The following is an 18,139-nucleotide window of genomic DNA, read 5'->3' as shown; positions in this document are numbered from 1 at the left end:
AAAAAAAACGCATGTGATATGTAGTTCAGACTATAAAATAGTTGATCACGTCTGTGTGTGGATCAAATGCCAGCTCCTCATTGCAACACCTTCCATTACCAAATAAATGTTTTCCTAACTGAACAAACACAAAGCTTTATACATGTTTAAAGTTCAAATATGTGAAACGACTGCCACGCCAACAGCTGGGAAAGTGGCCTAACCCGATTTGACAATATTAGAGATCTGTGTGAGCTGCACCACTCAAAAAATACCACAAAAACATGAGATGTGTCACAAAGGAGTAAGAATATTGGATTTAGTCACTTTCGCCTGTAGTGTAAATTCCCAATTTTTGGTTTCGAACTGATTTTAAATGTTAAATTAATTAAATAATCAATATTAGATTGTTAATAACCCTTTCTGTTTGCATTTATGAAAACATATATATATATATATATATATACATATACTAGTGCAGTGCCCGTATGAAATATGTATTGCTTTAGAAAAGTGGGAGGCTAAGTAGCTTTTTCATGCATGGCTAAATGAGGTTGTGTTTGAAGGGAAGGTGGGACGCCACCAGCATGAAGTTATGCCTGGAGAAACACTTTGAGACACTCATGTTTACATTGGAGCTTTAATTCATCTTTTTTTTCAGAATACAAGTTAAATCATATTTAAACTGACCTTGGAAACAAGCCGCCTCCAACCTGGCCAACTGTGCCGCCGCCACCCGGTGACAGCGCTAGTCCTACATCCACAGTGATGATGTCATCAGTCCCAGCTCTCCAGTGATTGGCTCCGGCGTGCACGTGACTCTGCTGGCTGCGCTCATGGTGGACAATTTAATTAAATAATTTATGAACAGTATCATTGCAGTCCAAACAAATCCCACGTCCCACACCTTTAAACCAAGCAGCAGCCATGTTGAAAGTCTCAGGTCAATCTGAGCCTGATCTGCAGAGATTTTTGAGGAAATGTTTTTTGATTAGCTTTAGCGCTGTGAAGCTGAACTGACGACTAGCACGTATAGTGTTTATAACAAGTCTTATTGAACCCTCTCTTCTTGTCCCCCTAAAGTGTGTGAGGATAACTTTAAAGACATGGCTGTCTTGGCCCATCTTCTGGAGTCTGGGAACGAATGCCTGGGGAGAAAAGAAGAACTAGTTTCATATTGATGTCAATTTTAATTTTCAGTCCATTAGGTCACACTGAAAAAGCTGCTGAATGTCCAATAAAAATGTTACTAAAATATTATTAATGTTTACTAAAAATATTTGGTTGAAATGGAAGATAGTATATATTGACAGTTAACGCTTTCATCACAATTTAAGAATAAACACAAAATACCACGTGGTGCTGGCTGTTGGAGATTTGGAGAAAGTGATGACTCCTCTGGGACATAAACCAATTCCTCTTCATAATCAGTGGCAGGTGAAGTTTCTGGTAACACAATAAAATATTTTTTATCATTTCATGAAAACAAAACAATTGAACCTTTTAGAAACACATTTTCTTTGTGATTTCTATTTTTGGGCAACTGAACAATACCTATGACCTGTATGGGTGTGAATACTCACTACAGGTGTCATTCAATATGGCACCTGAGCAATAGAAACCTATTCAAAATAAGAGCTAATCCTCATTAACATGATGTGATTTAACCCCACTTTTAAGAGGTACAGCAGACAAGAATTCAGACAAGTTTATGTCACTGGCTGCAACAACAAAATAAGCTTGCACCTTTAAAAAAACAAAAACAAAAAAAACTACAAAAAATAAATTGTTTTTGCTTGTTTCTCCATCAGAAAATGCATCATGGACATTTCAAATAAATTGCATAAAGACCATCTATAACCAGGCACATTTCATCTCTCTACAACCACGCCCTGAAAATTACTATAATTTACTCAACTTTGAAAACTTCATTAATCCTTGTTTTCTCAAAGTAATTTTTCATCTGCTTATCATGGCCCAGAATCTCCTTCCAGGCACATCCAAAAATATCGATAATTAATATTAATGAATAAAGTAGTCGTGGCGCGTCGACTGTAAAATACAACACAAAACTACATTTTGGGAAGATTTCCAACTAAAAATGTATTTTAGAAATGAAACTGTTTGTCAAAATGTGTCATTTTAATGAGGTTGCGTGTGCTTTACATGCCTAATAATTAAAGTAAACCATGTGTGAAACATGCTCGTGTTACTGTGTCATTACCTTCAGTTCTTCGTTTAAAAATGATAAAAATGCGACCGAGCACGAGCTACAGTTCCTCGTGCTTGGATGTAACGTTCTGTAAAGATGCCATTTTTAAGATAATCTTATCATTTACAGTATACTAAACTGAGAGGCTGATTGTAAAGTGAAGGCCCCTCCTGTTGGCGCTGTGTCTCTTTTACGCTTACCTTAGCTTTTATATGTGCCTGATGCATGTTTCTTACGTGATTGAAACTGACATCTAATGCATGTAAGCCCTTTAATAGCTGCACTTGCATGCATGCATATAGAAAAGACAAACCTGTTTGAGATCACAGGCAAGGATGCTGTTGTGTCACAATTCAGGTTTTTCCTGCAATCAGTGATCCAAACAAGCCATCTGAAGGACTCGAACCTCTTCACGGGCTCTCCAACATGTGTAAATAGCTACATGGCCTATAATAAAGAGCTCAAAATGATGGGATGCTATTCTTAGCGCTGGTTACTATTTTTCCCACCCTTTTTTTTAAAACTCAAGGACAGTCGAGAAATACTGGGCTAAATAAACACCAATGGGAGGGAATCAAGGAATCTTCTCAAAATACATTTTGGCTTTACAAGCATCGTATGTACATTGAAAACCAAGGTTATTTTGGAAATTATTACCTGAATCTATTCCTAAATTTATTACAAATAAAGTGAGTTTGATGAGTGCGGTCGCCCTATTTTCTAAGTTACAGCTTTAATGTTCAACTGCCAACCTCTTGATTAGAAGAATACACTATTCCCAAGAGATAAAAACAATAAAATTAAATTAAAAATGACATGTTCCAAAAAAAAGATCCTTTAATTATGAAGGATTGCAAGTTTCAACATGCTTTTCTGACAATAGATTATTGTCATCCTCACAATTATTAATGATAATAAAAAAAAAAAAAATCAGCAGGTAAAGTTCCCAACGTTCACAGAGAAGGGGTGGGTGGGTGGGTCACCTTAGTTAGCATCCTCCCTCCCTGGCCAACAAAGACAAGACTTCCTTGCCCTGTTGGCCAATCACAGGCTGACACAGACAGGCAGCAGCTAAATAACAGAAGCAAAAAGGAGGCTGCACACTTTGCAGAGGCAGCTTCGAATGACACACAGAGACTGCACACACAAACTCCATCATCTGGCAGTGATCACACCACTCTGGCTGGGGTTAATACTTTCTATTCCAAAGTTTATAATTCAAGATTTTGGTCACCATGCTTAATTTCTGCCTGTAAAACATTTTTTGTTGTTTTGTTTTAGTTTTTCCTCTCTTAATTCCAGTGCGACTCTCACACATCTGCCATTATGTGTGCTCTACAAGTGGCCCTGCTGTTGATTTTCCTTGGTGAGTAATTTTCCAAATTGCACTCTGAACTCTGATCAAACACTGTGAAGTGGAGACTGGAAAACTTTTCCTGGAAATATAAAGCAAATGTATATGAGAAGCATGTGAATATACAGGTTCTCTGTAGGGTGGAGCAACAAACTATTTTCAGAGAGTATAATCAAAAGGCTCAGTAAATAGGAGCATTATAGCTGCTGGTAAATCATTGCTGTGATGCCTTGAGAGGATTAAAACAAACTGCATTACTTTCTGTGGTTAAAATTAGATGATGTTTCTCACAGCAAATTAGCAGAAATTACAATCCTGTCACGGTTACTTCAGAACAAAATGACTCTACTGTAAATACAAAATATCTTAATATTTTTTTAAACAGCAAATCTTATTTTGTAGGAGTATTAGTCTTGACACAATACTATGACACAAGCAGTTCTTATTATTTAAAAAAAAAAAAAAATGCACAGGCACTCAAGAGCTTTATCTTGCAAATGTATTTTACTTGGTTGCAGGTGAAGCATGCATGTGTTTCCCCATCAGTATCTGGTTTGATAAAAAATCCGGTGATAAATTCTAAAGAAAGCTTTGTTTTTTTTTACGCTACAGTCACACTTGAGGAGGTAAGCTACTAATGTGGCCCATTCAACCATCATTACATCCACACTATAATTACAAGTGTGTATGGAGGATTTAAAAAAGGCTAAGAACAGCAGAGCGCTAATGTGGCAGAAATGACTAGTTAGTCATCTATCGGGCGTCAATTGTAAGGTTGCACATGCTAAAAATAAAAAACAGCAACTTAATTGGATCATTTAGCAACAAACTGCTAAATCTAAATCTAAATGTTACATTTAAACATTTAAATCTAAATGTTACATCTAAACATTTAAATTTAAATTTAAATCTAAATGTTACATTTAAACATTTAAATCTAAATGTTACATTTAAACATTTAAATCTAAATGTTACATTTAAATCTAAATGTCACATTTAAACATTTAAATCTAAATGTCACATTTAAACATTTAAATCTAAATGTGAAGTATTAAATCTAAATGTTAAATCTAAATGCTAAATTTGAAATCTAAGTGTTAAATCTAAATCTAAGTGTTAAATCTAAATCTAAATGTTAAATCTAAATATGTAAATCTTAAATGCTTAATGTTTTACATTTACATTTAGATATAACCCTTTTACGAGAAAAGTAAATATCACAAAATTCACAAATATTGCTGTAAATATTGTTTTAAGTGTGGTTTGTTGCTAAATGATGCAAAAACTTGCTGTTTATTTTTGCATGCCTATGTATCCCATCCTATTGACTACACCAACTACACCAGAATCATTCATTTTTGTTTCAATGATTTATATTTCCCAGAATGTGTTGATATAAGACACTTAACTAAATATACTTTTCTGAGGACATTGAAACTCTTGAATTTTTTCTTCATTAATTATGCGGAGAACCTTTGTGCCTTTTGGTATCATACTTCGACTACAGTTTATTCTGCTTTGAACATACCCATTGTTCTGTGGGTCATTGCCAGAATAAAGACTTGCATGGTATTCAGATTTAGATTAGGGCGTGTTTCTCTGAGAGTGAGGAGGGGTTTACTTTGATAAAAGTTGCCTGGCTTGTTTCCTCTCACGCTCTCTCTTTAACCGTGTCTGTTCTCTATGCAGGCACTGTACAGTACTGTCCTCAAATGAATGTCCTTCAGGTGTAGCTTGCATTGCTAAGTACTGACTTTTAGAGTGGCCTCTCCTGTGCTAAGTCATCCATTAGTGTAGAGGTGGTTTCTTTTCTCTGTTAGGTCCGTGCGTTCCTGAAGGTTTTAAAGCTCAAGTTTGAAACTGAAGTTAAACAAATGAACCTTATCTGTCCTGGGTTTTGGAATAGTTACAAGTTTTAAGAATTGCTTAGCAAGTTATTTTCAGAACTCATTCTTTTTTTTCAAACATTTGAGTACATACAATAGACAAGAAGCAAGTGAAACAAAACAAAACAACAACAAAAAAACAAAACAAGGGCTAAGAGTCAAGATGAATAATTCTGTATCATTCTGTAAATAGATATAATTCTGCATCGCGAACACTTTATGGCCCAACAAGCATTTAAAAGAACTCGTTTTTTAATGATAAATGAGATAACTTGAAGTAAGACTTCAAGCTAGTTCAGTAAGTGAACTACATGACCTAGCTAAGTTAAAACATTTATCAAAAAATATTTGTGCCCTTCAGTTTGAATCTAAACCCAGTGCTCCTCTGCTATGGAGGTAGATTTGTGTCTTTATTATTCAATCACACCACAAACACCTTTTTTTTTTTTTTTTTTTTTGATTAAGATCTTAAGATTTTTTATTATTGAAAAGTTTCTTTTTCACTGAATAATAAAGACACAAATCTACCTCTTTGGCTTCTAGTAACTTGTCGTCATGTTTATTAAAGCATGGGAAACCGCTCATTAAGAATAAGTCATGGAAAGAGCTGTGATGGAGTGTGAAGATTTTTGTTGTGTGAGTGAGTTCTGTAGTGTGGGTGGTTCAGGGGGAGGTCTGGGTTAGGACATACTCAGTAATACATCTAACTGTGCATTTTAATGCTGTTCTGAGAAGTTGTGAAAGCAGTAAAAGAAGTGTTTTAAAATACATTTTCTATATTGCCAAAATAGAAAATGTGATATATCTTGGTTATTTAGGATTTAGGATGCACTGATGTTTTTTGGGGGGAAAGTAACGCAAAACACTAGAATCTGACAGCTCAGAATGGTATTTTAGGGATTATCAATTCTAAATTAATTAACTGATTAAGTCTTTTTTGTTCATTATTTTTTTTGACTGTGTCTCATTAGTTCCTTCACATTTTCTGTTGCAGGTCCTGCTTTGTGTGTCCAGTTTATGGCACCATTGAACATGGGAGGCGTCACAGGGAACGTTCAGTTCAACTCCAGTTCTAAAACAGCAAAGGTTAGCGTATCTGGAGTTGGATCTTGCAGCTCAGTCAATCTCTACCTTAGCCAGTTCCCGGTCATGTATGGACACTTTGCTCAGCCCTGCTCTGAAGCAAACATTGGCTCCAACATCTTCAACTTCACAGCTGACCCCACCTCTGTTGACGCCATCGACGTGTCTCCCCTCTTTGAGCAGAGATCAGACCTGGACGACCTCTCACTAATATTAGAAACATGTAATGGTAATAAGGTTTGCACAGTTTTAAGTAAAGGTGGGAAAACCTTGACTTTGCAAGCAAGATTCACAGAATACGTTGCAGGAAATATTTACATCCGTCATGACAGCAATGGTAACAACACCAGGATTCTTGCAGACTTGATGACAATTGGTCAAGTTAATGCCTCACAAACCAATATCACTCTTTATAGGTCGACAACCATAGCTAAAAATTGCAGTGTACTCCTTGGAGGTTTAGATCCATCAGTCCTGATTAGTTTGGGTGACATAAACGTTGGAACCCCTCAGGAACTTCAGAAATCCCGTCTCGACCTCACCAGTTATGACACAGATAATCGTTTCCTTCTATATCAAATGGGGACAAAATACATGTGTACAAAGATTTACAAGGTGCCAGAAAGGGTAGCGAGTGCAGCTATGAATATGAAAGGCATCAGTGGATATTTTAGTTTTCGTCAGAGTTCCCCTTTTGCTGTGACGGTGCTTCGAGTCAACCTAACAAATTTACGCGAAAGAGTTGGCCCTTATCACGTCCACAACTTCCCCGTTCCTCAGCTTGGATCGTCTCAATCAAGCCGATGTTCCAATGATAATGTGGGCGGCCACTGGAATCCATTCACAGTCAACACATCTAGCCCAGTATACCCAACCATGCCAGGGTCGACTCATGACATGTATGAGCTGGGTGACCTCAGCTCCAAGCATGGGTCTCTAGCTGCTAATGACTCAGTGGACACAGTATTTCAGGACTTCCATCTCCCCTTGTTTGGTCAGAACAGCATTGTGGGTCGCTCTGTGGTGATTCACCAAACAGATGGAGCGCGATATGTTTGTGCGAGCATTAGCTATCCAGGTGATGTGATTGTGGGCAAAGCCACATTTCAGAGCCCGGTGGTTGGTGAGGTCTGGTTCACACAGTTAGCAGACAATCCTTTGTCTGAAGTATACACTTTTATGGATCTGTCATATGGTAATCCCTCAATGACATCTACCACGGGCCACAACTGGCATGTTCATGTCTATCCAATCAGCTCAGAGAGGGATGACGATGAGATGCGCTGCAACACTGCAGCAGGACACTGGAACCCCTATAATGTCAATACAACTGACAGCAGCTATGCACTCCACTGTTCTCCAGATAATCCCATATCCTGTGAAGCTGGAGATTTCTCAAGAAAGCACAGCACTATTAATCTGGGCACTAATGTCGGAGGAGTGAAAGCAAAGTACTTTTTCACTGATGTTTCTTCTTGGTTGTCGATGTCAGGTATTATCGGTCGCTCAGTTGTCATTCATGAAGCAAACAGAGGAGGGCCGAGGATCGCGTGTGCAAATGTTACAACAATGAGAGTGCCTAGAGCAAACATGGGTAGCTGGTTTGGCCCTGAACAGTCCACTGGTCAGATATATTTCAGTCAGGCTGTCCCTCAAGGCCCCACATCCATAAATGTTTCCCTGCAAGGCCTGGACGCTTTATCAGGAGGCTATCATGTCCACATATTACCCCTCAGATCTGACAGTCCAGATCCATGTTCAAATGCTAACATCCAGGGTCACTACAATCCACTATCTTTCAATGTGTCAAACTCACCTTCACCTGGAGTTGGCACTGTCGACCAGTATGAGATTGGAGATATTAGTGGGAAATTTGGACTGCTGACGAACCAAAACGACACTGATGCTCTGCACTTGGACCCTGACATGCCACTGAATGGACCCTACAGTGTGGTGGGAAGATCCGTAGTTATTCACTACACCAACGGATCAAGGTAAGCAAATACATAAACTAACAATCTTGTTCCTCAAAATAAGTAACACAGTTTACAGCTGTTGAGGAAGAGAAAACCAAAAAAAAATCCACATATGGAACAGCCACAGGTCACCATACCTGTGAATAGTAATCATTGTTCCTTTTTTGCTGTAGCTACTTCCATCTTCCATGTTAGATGTAAAAGGAACTAGTGGTCAGTTTGTACAACCAACAGTTTTATTATCCTTTCACAGATTTTCTCATTCATGACAAGACAAATTCCTGAAAATATGCAAAAGCCCCAAAGTGAATCCTTCTGGATTTAGGTTATTTTGGTCAGCTTGAGTGTTTTACACATGTATGGGTGGTTTTCCACAGATCAAGGTGTGCTAACATCTCAGCTGTTCGTCACTCAGATGGTCAAATGGTCATCGCTAAGGCCCACTTCAGTGGTGAAGTGAATGGGACAATCAGACTGGTAAGACTGTTAACTTTTGGAAATCTTTTGTGGTATAATATAAAATACCCAACCAAGCTGATAAGTTCAAACTTCTTCGCTAATTCAGTGACAAGGTCGAAATATGATATTTTCTGACAAGATTTTACACATCACAGATAGCATGGGTATGGTCCTTATATTTGGTGCCTAGCTGCCACAAAAACATGACAGTATTTCTGTTGTAGAGCCAGACTCTGAATTCATTAAGCCTGTAACAGTAAAGGGGCGATTGCTAGCTTAGCTTAGCATCCAGTTGTTGGCTCAGGGAGCATGTAGCCTCCCTCCTTGGGCTGGGGAGCTCTCTGTGGGAACAGATGGCTCTGTCAGCTGCCCCCCATGGGACCCCTACTGAGTTTTACTCTTCATTCACAAAAATAGAGCTAATAATTCCTCTAAATACTCAAAACAAAAATACAAAAAAAAAATAATAATAATAATAATATTAGATGCTCCGGCTATTATCAGAATTGACCAAATTAGGTTAAGGTTATTACTAATCAGGGTTTGGGTGACCTATAATTGTAATTGCATAATTATTACAATTATGGCGCAATTGTCATTGTAATTAAAAAAAAAAAAATGTTGGTATTGTAATCATAATTAAATTGTAATTGAGTTTATATAATTCACTTTGTAATTGTAATTGCCATGAAAATTCTACAATTGTCAATTATAATTTACCACAAAACTGGGGAACCACGTTACAGTTTATGTACAGTTCTACACTTATGTACTCAATAATTATTAATTATTAAACTTTGTTTCATATCAAGCTTTCCCACATTTGATCATTAAAAAAAAATGTAATCTATGGTTATACCGACACAAAAAAGGCTCAGATGCCCACACCAAAAATATTAATACCTAGAATTTAATTGATTAAGAAGCCTAACAAGGTTACCAATAGATAGGAAAGAAATTAGATGATATCTATTTGTTTTTAGTGTATTTTACATTTGATTTAGTATCGTACTCATGAGAGAAGCTAACACAAGAGGAAAATTAACTTTTATTAGGTCATTCATTTCAGGCTCAGCAATTGTGATTAATTATAATAGAACTTTAGTATTTGAGAACGTTATCGTAATTGAGGATAAAAAAAATAATTGTAATTAGATTGTAGTTTAAAAAAATGCTGGTCAGTGTAATCGTAATTGGATTGTAATTGAACATGGGTAATCGAACATAAAATTGTAACTGAAAAATGTAATTGACCCCAACCCTGACACTAATATCCACAGCTGTTGAAAGAAGCTGCTTTAATATTTCAGCAAACACATCTTTAATTTCCACGTGTGGTTGACCTTAATGTTCCACATTTCCCCTAACACCAGATCCAGCAGGTGTACCCTGATGGGAGTAGCAGTGACACGACAATAGAAGTGGACTTTGAAACAAGTGCAACGAAAGTCGTAAGTACAGGCCTTTCCTATGTGCTGCACATATCAGAATCAGAAATACTTTAATATTCCCAGGGAGAAGTTACTTCTGTTACGGCTCCAGATATACAGACAACATATATTATACAAGCCACATTAATTAAGAACAAATATAAATATAACTATACTTATATAAAAGGTCAACTGTACAGTTTAATTATGTGCAGAAAGTGCAAAAAGAGCAAAATGAATGTGTATTGGTTGGAGGTTCAACGTAGGGAAAATTAGCTTGATGGGTGTAAATGTGTACAAAGTTACTCAGATTTGACCATGCATTTCTGTATGACAGGTATAAAAGGTTATTGTAATTTATAAAGGGTTAGAGTTTCATATTTGTATGCGATATAGTGTTTGCATTGTTTGCAATGCGTTGTGTTTTACCTCTTCCAACAGGTGACGAAGGCTTCACTATTCATTACATCTAACCATGTGGTCAACAGCAGCCAGTGCAACAATGTGGGAAGCACATTCAATCCTTTCAACATGACTTCAAATGTAAGACAATCCGTTTTGTTTAACCCATCTACTTTTAAAAATGAGCAAACATGGAAGTTGATATCTGCAAATTCAGCTTAAAACAACTTTTAAAACTGAATTGAACTATATAATTATGTCATTACCTGTTAGTATGAAATAAATAGACATAATGTAAGAGAATGACAATTATAAGGTTGACTTACTGTATTTCAATGATAGTAATGCAAAACTACTTCTGCATAGGAAGTAAGATCATTTTCTGATAATTATCTTGTAGAAAATAAATATATAGAGAGTGAATGTACAGTATAGGAAGCATGAGTCACAACCTAAATAGCTTAAGTGTACCTTCTGAGCATTGCGTCTCCTTTCAGAGCTCTACGTGCTCACTGGAAACCCCACTGAGCTGTGTCGTTGGAGAGATATCAAACAGACAGGGTGAAATCAGCCTGACTCAGAGACAGACCCTCACTGACAGCAACCTGCCACTCTCTGGAGATTTCACTGGTGAGTGAAAGTATTGGACAAAAGCCTGCCGCGGAACATGTAAATGGCATTGCCTTAATAGGAATACAGTAAATCTAAATCTGTTGTTTTATGTCTTTGTAGTGGTTCGTAGATCTCTAGTGGTAAAAAATGGAGACAGCATCATCACATGTGCTGGCATCGTCCCAGAGTCTCCCTCAGCAAAGCAGGTGTTTCCCATGGTGAATAACTTCAGTCGGTAAGTGTGTCAAAATGTACCGTATTTTGTTAGTATTCCTTTTATTACAACTAATCTTTGGACAAACTATCTTAATATATACTGTATATATATATATATATATATATATATATATATATATATATATATATATATATATATATATATATACATTACTATGAACCATTTAAGCAGCATTGCATTAGTAATATGGTCCCTGTATGATAAAAACAGTACTCTGTATCTTGTCATGTGACTGTAGGAAAAACTGAATTTTGGGAACTTTTATTTTCCATTTTAGGCAGTCCACTGAATGAGTGTTGAATCATTAAAAGACATGAGTCTGGAACGAATCTATTTCTAGTATGACATATAACATTAGGAACATATTAATCACAGCTTTTAAACAGTCCATAGACTGAACTAATGTCATAAAATAGGACAGAAATGTATCATCTGCTTAGCTCTGTTAAACAATCAAAAAGTAAATCCTTTGTTTTTGCTTCTCATCCAAATAAACACACAATTGAAAACCTTTTTTTTTTTTTTTAACCGGGTTAATATTTAGGAATTAATTGTTATTCATGAAAGCCCCATTGTAAGTAAAGACATGTAGAGGTTTTAGAAAGAATTAAAGAAACATGGTGAAAACATGACTGTGCAGATTCTCCTCTTCACGCCTTTACGCACCCTCTCTGCAGCTCTGTGTGGATTAGATTTCATTCATACATGACAGTTTAACTTCAGACCAATATTAGGTGATGCACAACATTAGATAAGCTATTTATTTCCCCGCGCTTCTATTAAATATTAAAGATTCCTGTGATTTCTTACGTTCAAACAGCAAAGTGTCATTATATCAAGGAAAGTCATCAAACACCCATCACATATGTGTTTTACTACTGGAGTTAAATGAAATGGTGTTTGATACCTCTGTAATTGTTCAGCAAGTATAAGCAATGTCACTTCCAAAATACATAATTTACACTCTTTTAAAAAACTTTTAAATAGCAACCCAAACATGAGTAAAAAACTTTTAAATAGCAACCCAAACATGAGTAAAAAACTTTTAAATAGCAACCCAAACATGAGTAAAAAACTTTTAAATAGCAACCCAAACATGAGTAAAAAACTTTTAAATAGCAACCCAAACATGAGTAAAAAACTTTTAAATAGCAACCCAAACATGAGTAAAAAACTTAAGAAGAAATCCCATTTAATAACTTCATTATCTCTATTTTTGTTTTAGTTCTGAGTACGTCAGCCACATCCAATGGTGGAATTTTATAGAATTCTAAAAATCCAGTAAAGGCAACTGGTTTGTACGGAGCCCCGAAAGTGACATAAATAAATTATTTTTTATTTTATATTTTTTAATTAATTTGACATAAAGCATGTAAAACCCCTATGTGAGCACTTAAATGCATCGAGGAATTTACTGTACATGGGACTGATGCCGGTGTCGTTCACGGCTGATGTTGCTCACGTACAAAAGAACATGTATTTACGCACTTTTGTAAAACATTTTGGATCTTGCACACAGATGTTTTCACGCTGACGTGTAAGCTCCACGTGTGTGTGTAATGTAATATGAAAGAAAACGTAATGTCACCGTATAGGGGCTTGGTAGATTCATGAGGTCCAATTATTTCCATTCTTGAGGTTGTGTGTGTGTGGTTTTTTTTACTTTAAACAAACCTTTAGAATAAGATTCTATGAACTACTGCGTGCCTAAGAAGCCTCACTATTCAGAGATTTAAAAAAAAAAACAGTTTATTGGATAATTAATTGTTTCACAGAATAATCTGAGAAATAAAGTAAGGTTATTTATCGTGTTTGAATCCGATCCATCTGTACTAATTCTGAGATAGACTGGCATTCTGTCCAGGCAGTGTACCCAACGTTGTGTCCGATGTTTGCTGGGATAGACTTTTGTCTAAATTTTTTGTTCCTCTTCTTCTCGTTTTCTCCCTTTGTGTGGCCTATAGGTACGATTTCCGCAGGAGGGTTGCAAATGTTCTGGGAATAGGAACAGACAGAGTCACCATCCTGCCAATGTCCCCCATGGCTGCAGCTAATCAGTGCCAGGAAGTCAACTACATGATATCTGGTAAGGCTTTAGAAAAAGAAAGTGTCTATTTGTACGGTTGCCGTATGGACAACCCCCGATGCTATTGGTACGTTTACCGAAGTACACGTACGTAACGTCTTAAGGTTAAGGTTAGGGTAAGGTTATAACCCTATATCGCAACAATTTTAAGGGTTAGGGTTAGGTTTAAGGTTAGGTTTAGTCTTTGTCACGTGACCTAAACTGGTCAATGAGGGATAGAGTGTACGGATAGAATGTCGGTATATTGATACGGTAACCGTACGGATAGCCACTGCCTTAAAAAAATAACACTAACTCTTTACTCCACGTTTCACCATATTGTGTTTGTATTACATTTAAACCTCCAAGAAAAACATGAACACATGATGATACGGCAAAAATTACCGGACAAAAAGAAATCAGAATCAGATATACTTTATTTATCAGAGGAGGAAATCGTTTTTTTACAGATGCTCCAGAATACTGAATGAAAAAGAGAAAACACTAAAACATATAAAACGTATATAATTAAATAAAAGACAGTTAATTAAATAGGGATTAAATACGAGTGCACACCTCCAGGAAAAAAGTAATAAAATAATGCATATGTACAAATTTACAAATATAAATACAAGTATAATACAGTGAGGCATCACAAGTATCCCAGGTATTGTCGTTCAAATGGTATCTATTAAAGGTGGGATGGTATATTGTGCAACAATATATCGCAATATCAAAACGTCACAAGATCTATTGTCAATAGTACTACATCCGTCCCAAGTGACGACGTCCTTCAAAGGAATATGATTTTGAAGAATGTCATGACGACGACATGATCAAATTTAATTTTTAGACTGGCATGAATTGTCACTCTCTGTTTTCACATTCTATTTGGAGAGTGGCATCTTATTTATTTTCTTTATATTTAATATTAGTATGTAAGTAAGTCCGCAGTCAAAGTCAAACAAAAGCATTTGACGATTTTTTCAAATGCAGTTTTTTTGGTCTTTTTCTCTCCAAAATATTGTATCGTTATCGTGAGTCCATTATCCTCTATTGTATCGTGAACTATGTCTACGGTCACACGCATAGTGTCATGTATTCATTTTTCTGAGCTCTGTGATTGACTGGCATCCTGTCTTGCCTCTTAAAAAGAAGTCAGAGAATGCAAAATGACACTTTTTAATCTGGTCAGGAATCTTTCATGCTTTTAGATATTTAACATATTTTTGGTTTAATCGGTGAAGTGTTGACAGCATGTGCTAATTCACATCAAGATCCTTTTTCTGAGAGATTTTGTTTTAGGAGACAGTGAGTGACAGCTTTTTGAACTGTTCTTATTTCTGACTGTACTGTGAATGAATGTGCCAAGTGGAAATTATCTGATGCTGGCACACACACAAAATAAAACACAATGGGCAGATTTAGGAAAAACAACATTTAACATGCATGGTGCTTATATCAGACGTCTGGGACCAAAGTGGACAATAGCTAGCAGCAGCAAAAAAAGCAATTTGCGACTTTGAAAGTCTTTAGAAATTTTTCCAAAAAAAAGAAAAGAAAAGCATTGTAACCTGATGCTACAGTTAAGTGTCTGTTCTTCTGTTCCAGAGGGGAACAAAGTTTCACACGTTGTAGTGCAGGACAGTTATAACCCGAGCAGTGTTCCACAGGGTTGAGCATTTCACAGAACCTGTTTAACTTTATCAGGATAGCACATTTTTAACCTTCCCATGTCTTTACCAAAGAATCAGTGACTCAAATGGAAGCCACACCTCACCACTCCCAATTACATTAATAACAACCCTTTGGTTTAGCCACGATAAGCATCAATTGCAATACATCAGTGCACGTGCAGACAGTCTGTTTTTAAGCATTGCCACATTGTTTGTATGTTTTAGGAAACGTGAGTGCGGAGATGCTGAACTCGGTCGCTACCAGTAATGAGATGGGAGTGTACCAAGAGTCAAGCTCATGTGCTTCAAGTAAGTGTAACTCTGACTGCAACCACACAGCAGACAATAAATATAACTTTAGATGATCAGTATACTCTTTTATTGATGGAAAATTAGGATTATGCTTCCCCCCTCCCTCAACTAAACTCAAAAATAAAATTAAAAAAAAAAAAAAACATAGTTATATTTTCTTACTGCTTTTGCTGTCTTATCAGAATGTGTAGGATCAGTAGGGTTGTGTATGCCTGTAAACCTGCTTCTCAGCCTTCGCTGAGTCACAGTCATAGTCGCATAATAAAGCCCAGATTAAATAACTTGTAAACATCTTTCATGCACAGATACAACGCCCTCAAACAATGCAGGAGGGCTGAAGCTGGTGCCAGAGAGCCGCCTACTCCTCCTCCTCCTGATGATGGCTGCAGCCTTTCTGTTAACATCACAGTCCTACTGGTAGTTTATCAATGCACTGCAGCACTGATATCAGATCAAACACTTGTACAAATGTAAAATTGTTAATGAAGATATTCAGTTTGTCAATAATTCTGATCCTTTTCTCAGCACATAATTTAAGTGTCCTTAAAACTGTTCATGGGAGAAATGAAGCTTATTTCTACAATCAACATTCACTGATTCATTTTCTCTGATTTGAGCTGTAGCAGGTGAAGATGTGTGCGTTTGAATTGTGGGATTTAATGCGAAATGTATGCATTATCTACGTATCTGAATGAAATGTTGTGTACAGATCAATGGAACTGTTAATAAAATGCTATGTTGTTTGTATATTGTGTAATAGTTATTGATAAAACGGTCAATCTTGACTGTGAAAATATAATCAGTTTGAAAAAAGAGAGAATACAAAAAAAAAACAGATTTGTCATGGATTGAAAAAAATAGTATCACCAGTACTAGTAGAAAACTTCTAACATATTTTAATTCTGCTAATACTAATAGTAACACAAAAATGTCCATAGTATATTGTGTATAATTGTATTTAAATAGCCTATAATTTACTATAGTTAATATATTATAGGAACCATTGGTGCCTGAATAAATGGTGATTTATGGGGATTTTAGGGAGACATTAATTAATTTATATTATAGAGAAATGAAAAAAAAAAAAAACTTTATTGAGATTGTGAAGTAATAAGGGGTAGAATAAAATACATTTAAACTAATTCCTGCCTTTACGAGTTACATGTAAACTGGCTGCACATGAAATACTTTATTAACAGCTCACCTTCCCTTCCCAACTCAATTTCTGAATGATATTAGTCATAATTATTTTTTACCACTCACATTTAGGGCTGGGCGATAAGGACCAAAATTCATATCTCAATATTTTTTTTTGTCAAAATGGTAATATACAATATAAATCTATATAATTTAAAATCAATAGTCTTACCAGAAAGGCAGTACTGTGTTATATTTGCTGATGCTAAATACCATACAGGCACATTCGTCAACAAACAGCTGCACAATATGTGCCACTTTTGTCTTTTGCTCCTCTAGAGTCTAAGGGACAGCATGTGTGAGTGAGTTCTGTATAGGATGGTTTAGGGGAAGGTCTAGGTTAGGAAATACTCAGAAAACAAAGCTGTTCTGAGAAGTGGAGAAAGCAGCATCTCTGAAAATGAGTATTTTAATACAAAACAAGTTATAAGATGTAAATATATTGTTATAGGTCAGGGGTGCCAAACTCATTTTAGTTCAGGGGCCAAAATACAGAGCAGTTTGATCTCAAGTGGGCCACTTATTTAATGCTGGAAAACGAGTAATTTCAACATTATTGGGCCATAGTTTGCACTTCTACGTATACATAAAATACAAAATATGTTAAGAAAATGACAATATCCAAGTAGTAAGTGATAGATATCAGAACCAACAGGATATTCACTTTAAATGTCATAGATTTCTAGATTAGCACGTCTGCCTCACAGCAAGAAGGTCCTGGGTTCAAGCCCTGCTTCCTCCCACAATACAAAAACATGACTGTTAGGTTGACTGGAGTCTCGCAGGTGTGTAACTGGTTGTTTGTCTGCCTGTGTGTTGCCCTGCGAGGGACTGGCTCCCTATCCAGGGTGTAACCTCGCCTAGTGCCCAGTGTGAGCCAGAGACGGGCAACCCTGCTTTTGAAAAATAAACGTCTAAAATTTGAAAATTGCATTTGGCCCCGGGCCATGAGTTTGACATGTGTTATAGGCGATATTGTCATTTTCTATATCGCCAACATAGAAAAGGCAAGGCAATTCACTTCAATTCAACTTTATTCATATAGTGCTAATTACAACAAAAGTCATCTCGAAGCGCTATCAAAATATAAAATTTGTAATAAAAAGGAAAAAAAAAAACAACAAATCCAAGGTGAAGGCAAGTTTATTTGTATGTGTGCTATCAGGGTAAGAACATTAAAATCAGCAGTAAAAACATTTAAACTCGCTATATCTTCATTCCTGATATATTGTCCAGGCCTAGTTGCATTATATTAGCC

General features: G+C 36.3%; 1 protein-coding gene across 1 annotated transcript in view; it reads left to right on the top strand.

Moving 5' to 3' along the window:
• The window catches only part of cusr (Copper-only SOD repeat protein), a 31,807-nt gene extending 15,376 nt beyond the window's left edge, over nucleotides 1–16,431 (top strand). Inside the window, exons 3-12 of the mRNA XM_028457302.1 lie at nucleotides 3,494–3,557; nucleotides 6,426–8,508; nucleotides 8,868–8,967; nucleotides 10,323–10,400; nucleotides 10,821–10,922; nucleotides 11,279–11,411; nucleotides 11,514–11,628; nucleotides 13,596–13,717; nucleotides 15,598–15,681; nucleotides 15,990–16,431. Coding sequence (XP_028313103.1) covers nucleotides 3,494–3,557; nucleotides 6,426–8,508; nucleotides 8,868–8,967; nucleotides 10,323–10,400; nucleotides 10,821–10,922; nucleotides 11,279–11,411; nucleotides 11,514–11,628; nucleotides 13,596–13,717; nucleotides 15,598–15,681; nucleotides 15,990–16,105 — 2,997 coding nt within the window. The 3' untranslated portion in view covers nucleotides 16,106–16,431. The remainder of the gene's footprint in view (nucleotides 1–3,493; nucleotides 3,558–6,425; nucleotides 8,509–8,867; nucleotides 8,968–10,322; nucleotides 10,401–10,820; nucleotides 10,923–11,278; nucleotides 11,412–11,513; nucleotides 11,629–13,595; nucleotides 13,718–15,597; nucleotides 15,682–15,989) is intronic.
• The last annotated feature ends 1,708 nt before the right edge of the window (nucleotides 16,432–18,139 follow it).

This window comes from Gouania willdenowi, chromosome 1 (genome assembly GCF_900634775.1).
Source record: "Gouania willdenowi chromosome 1, fGouWil2.1, whole genome shotgun sequence".
NCBI lineage: Eukaryota > Metazoa > Chordata > Actinopteri > Blenniiformes > Gobiesocidae > Gouania > Gouania willdenowi.
The sequence above is the reverse complement of the archived record's forward strand: the minus strand, read 5'-3'. Positions and strand labels throughout refer to the sequence as shown.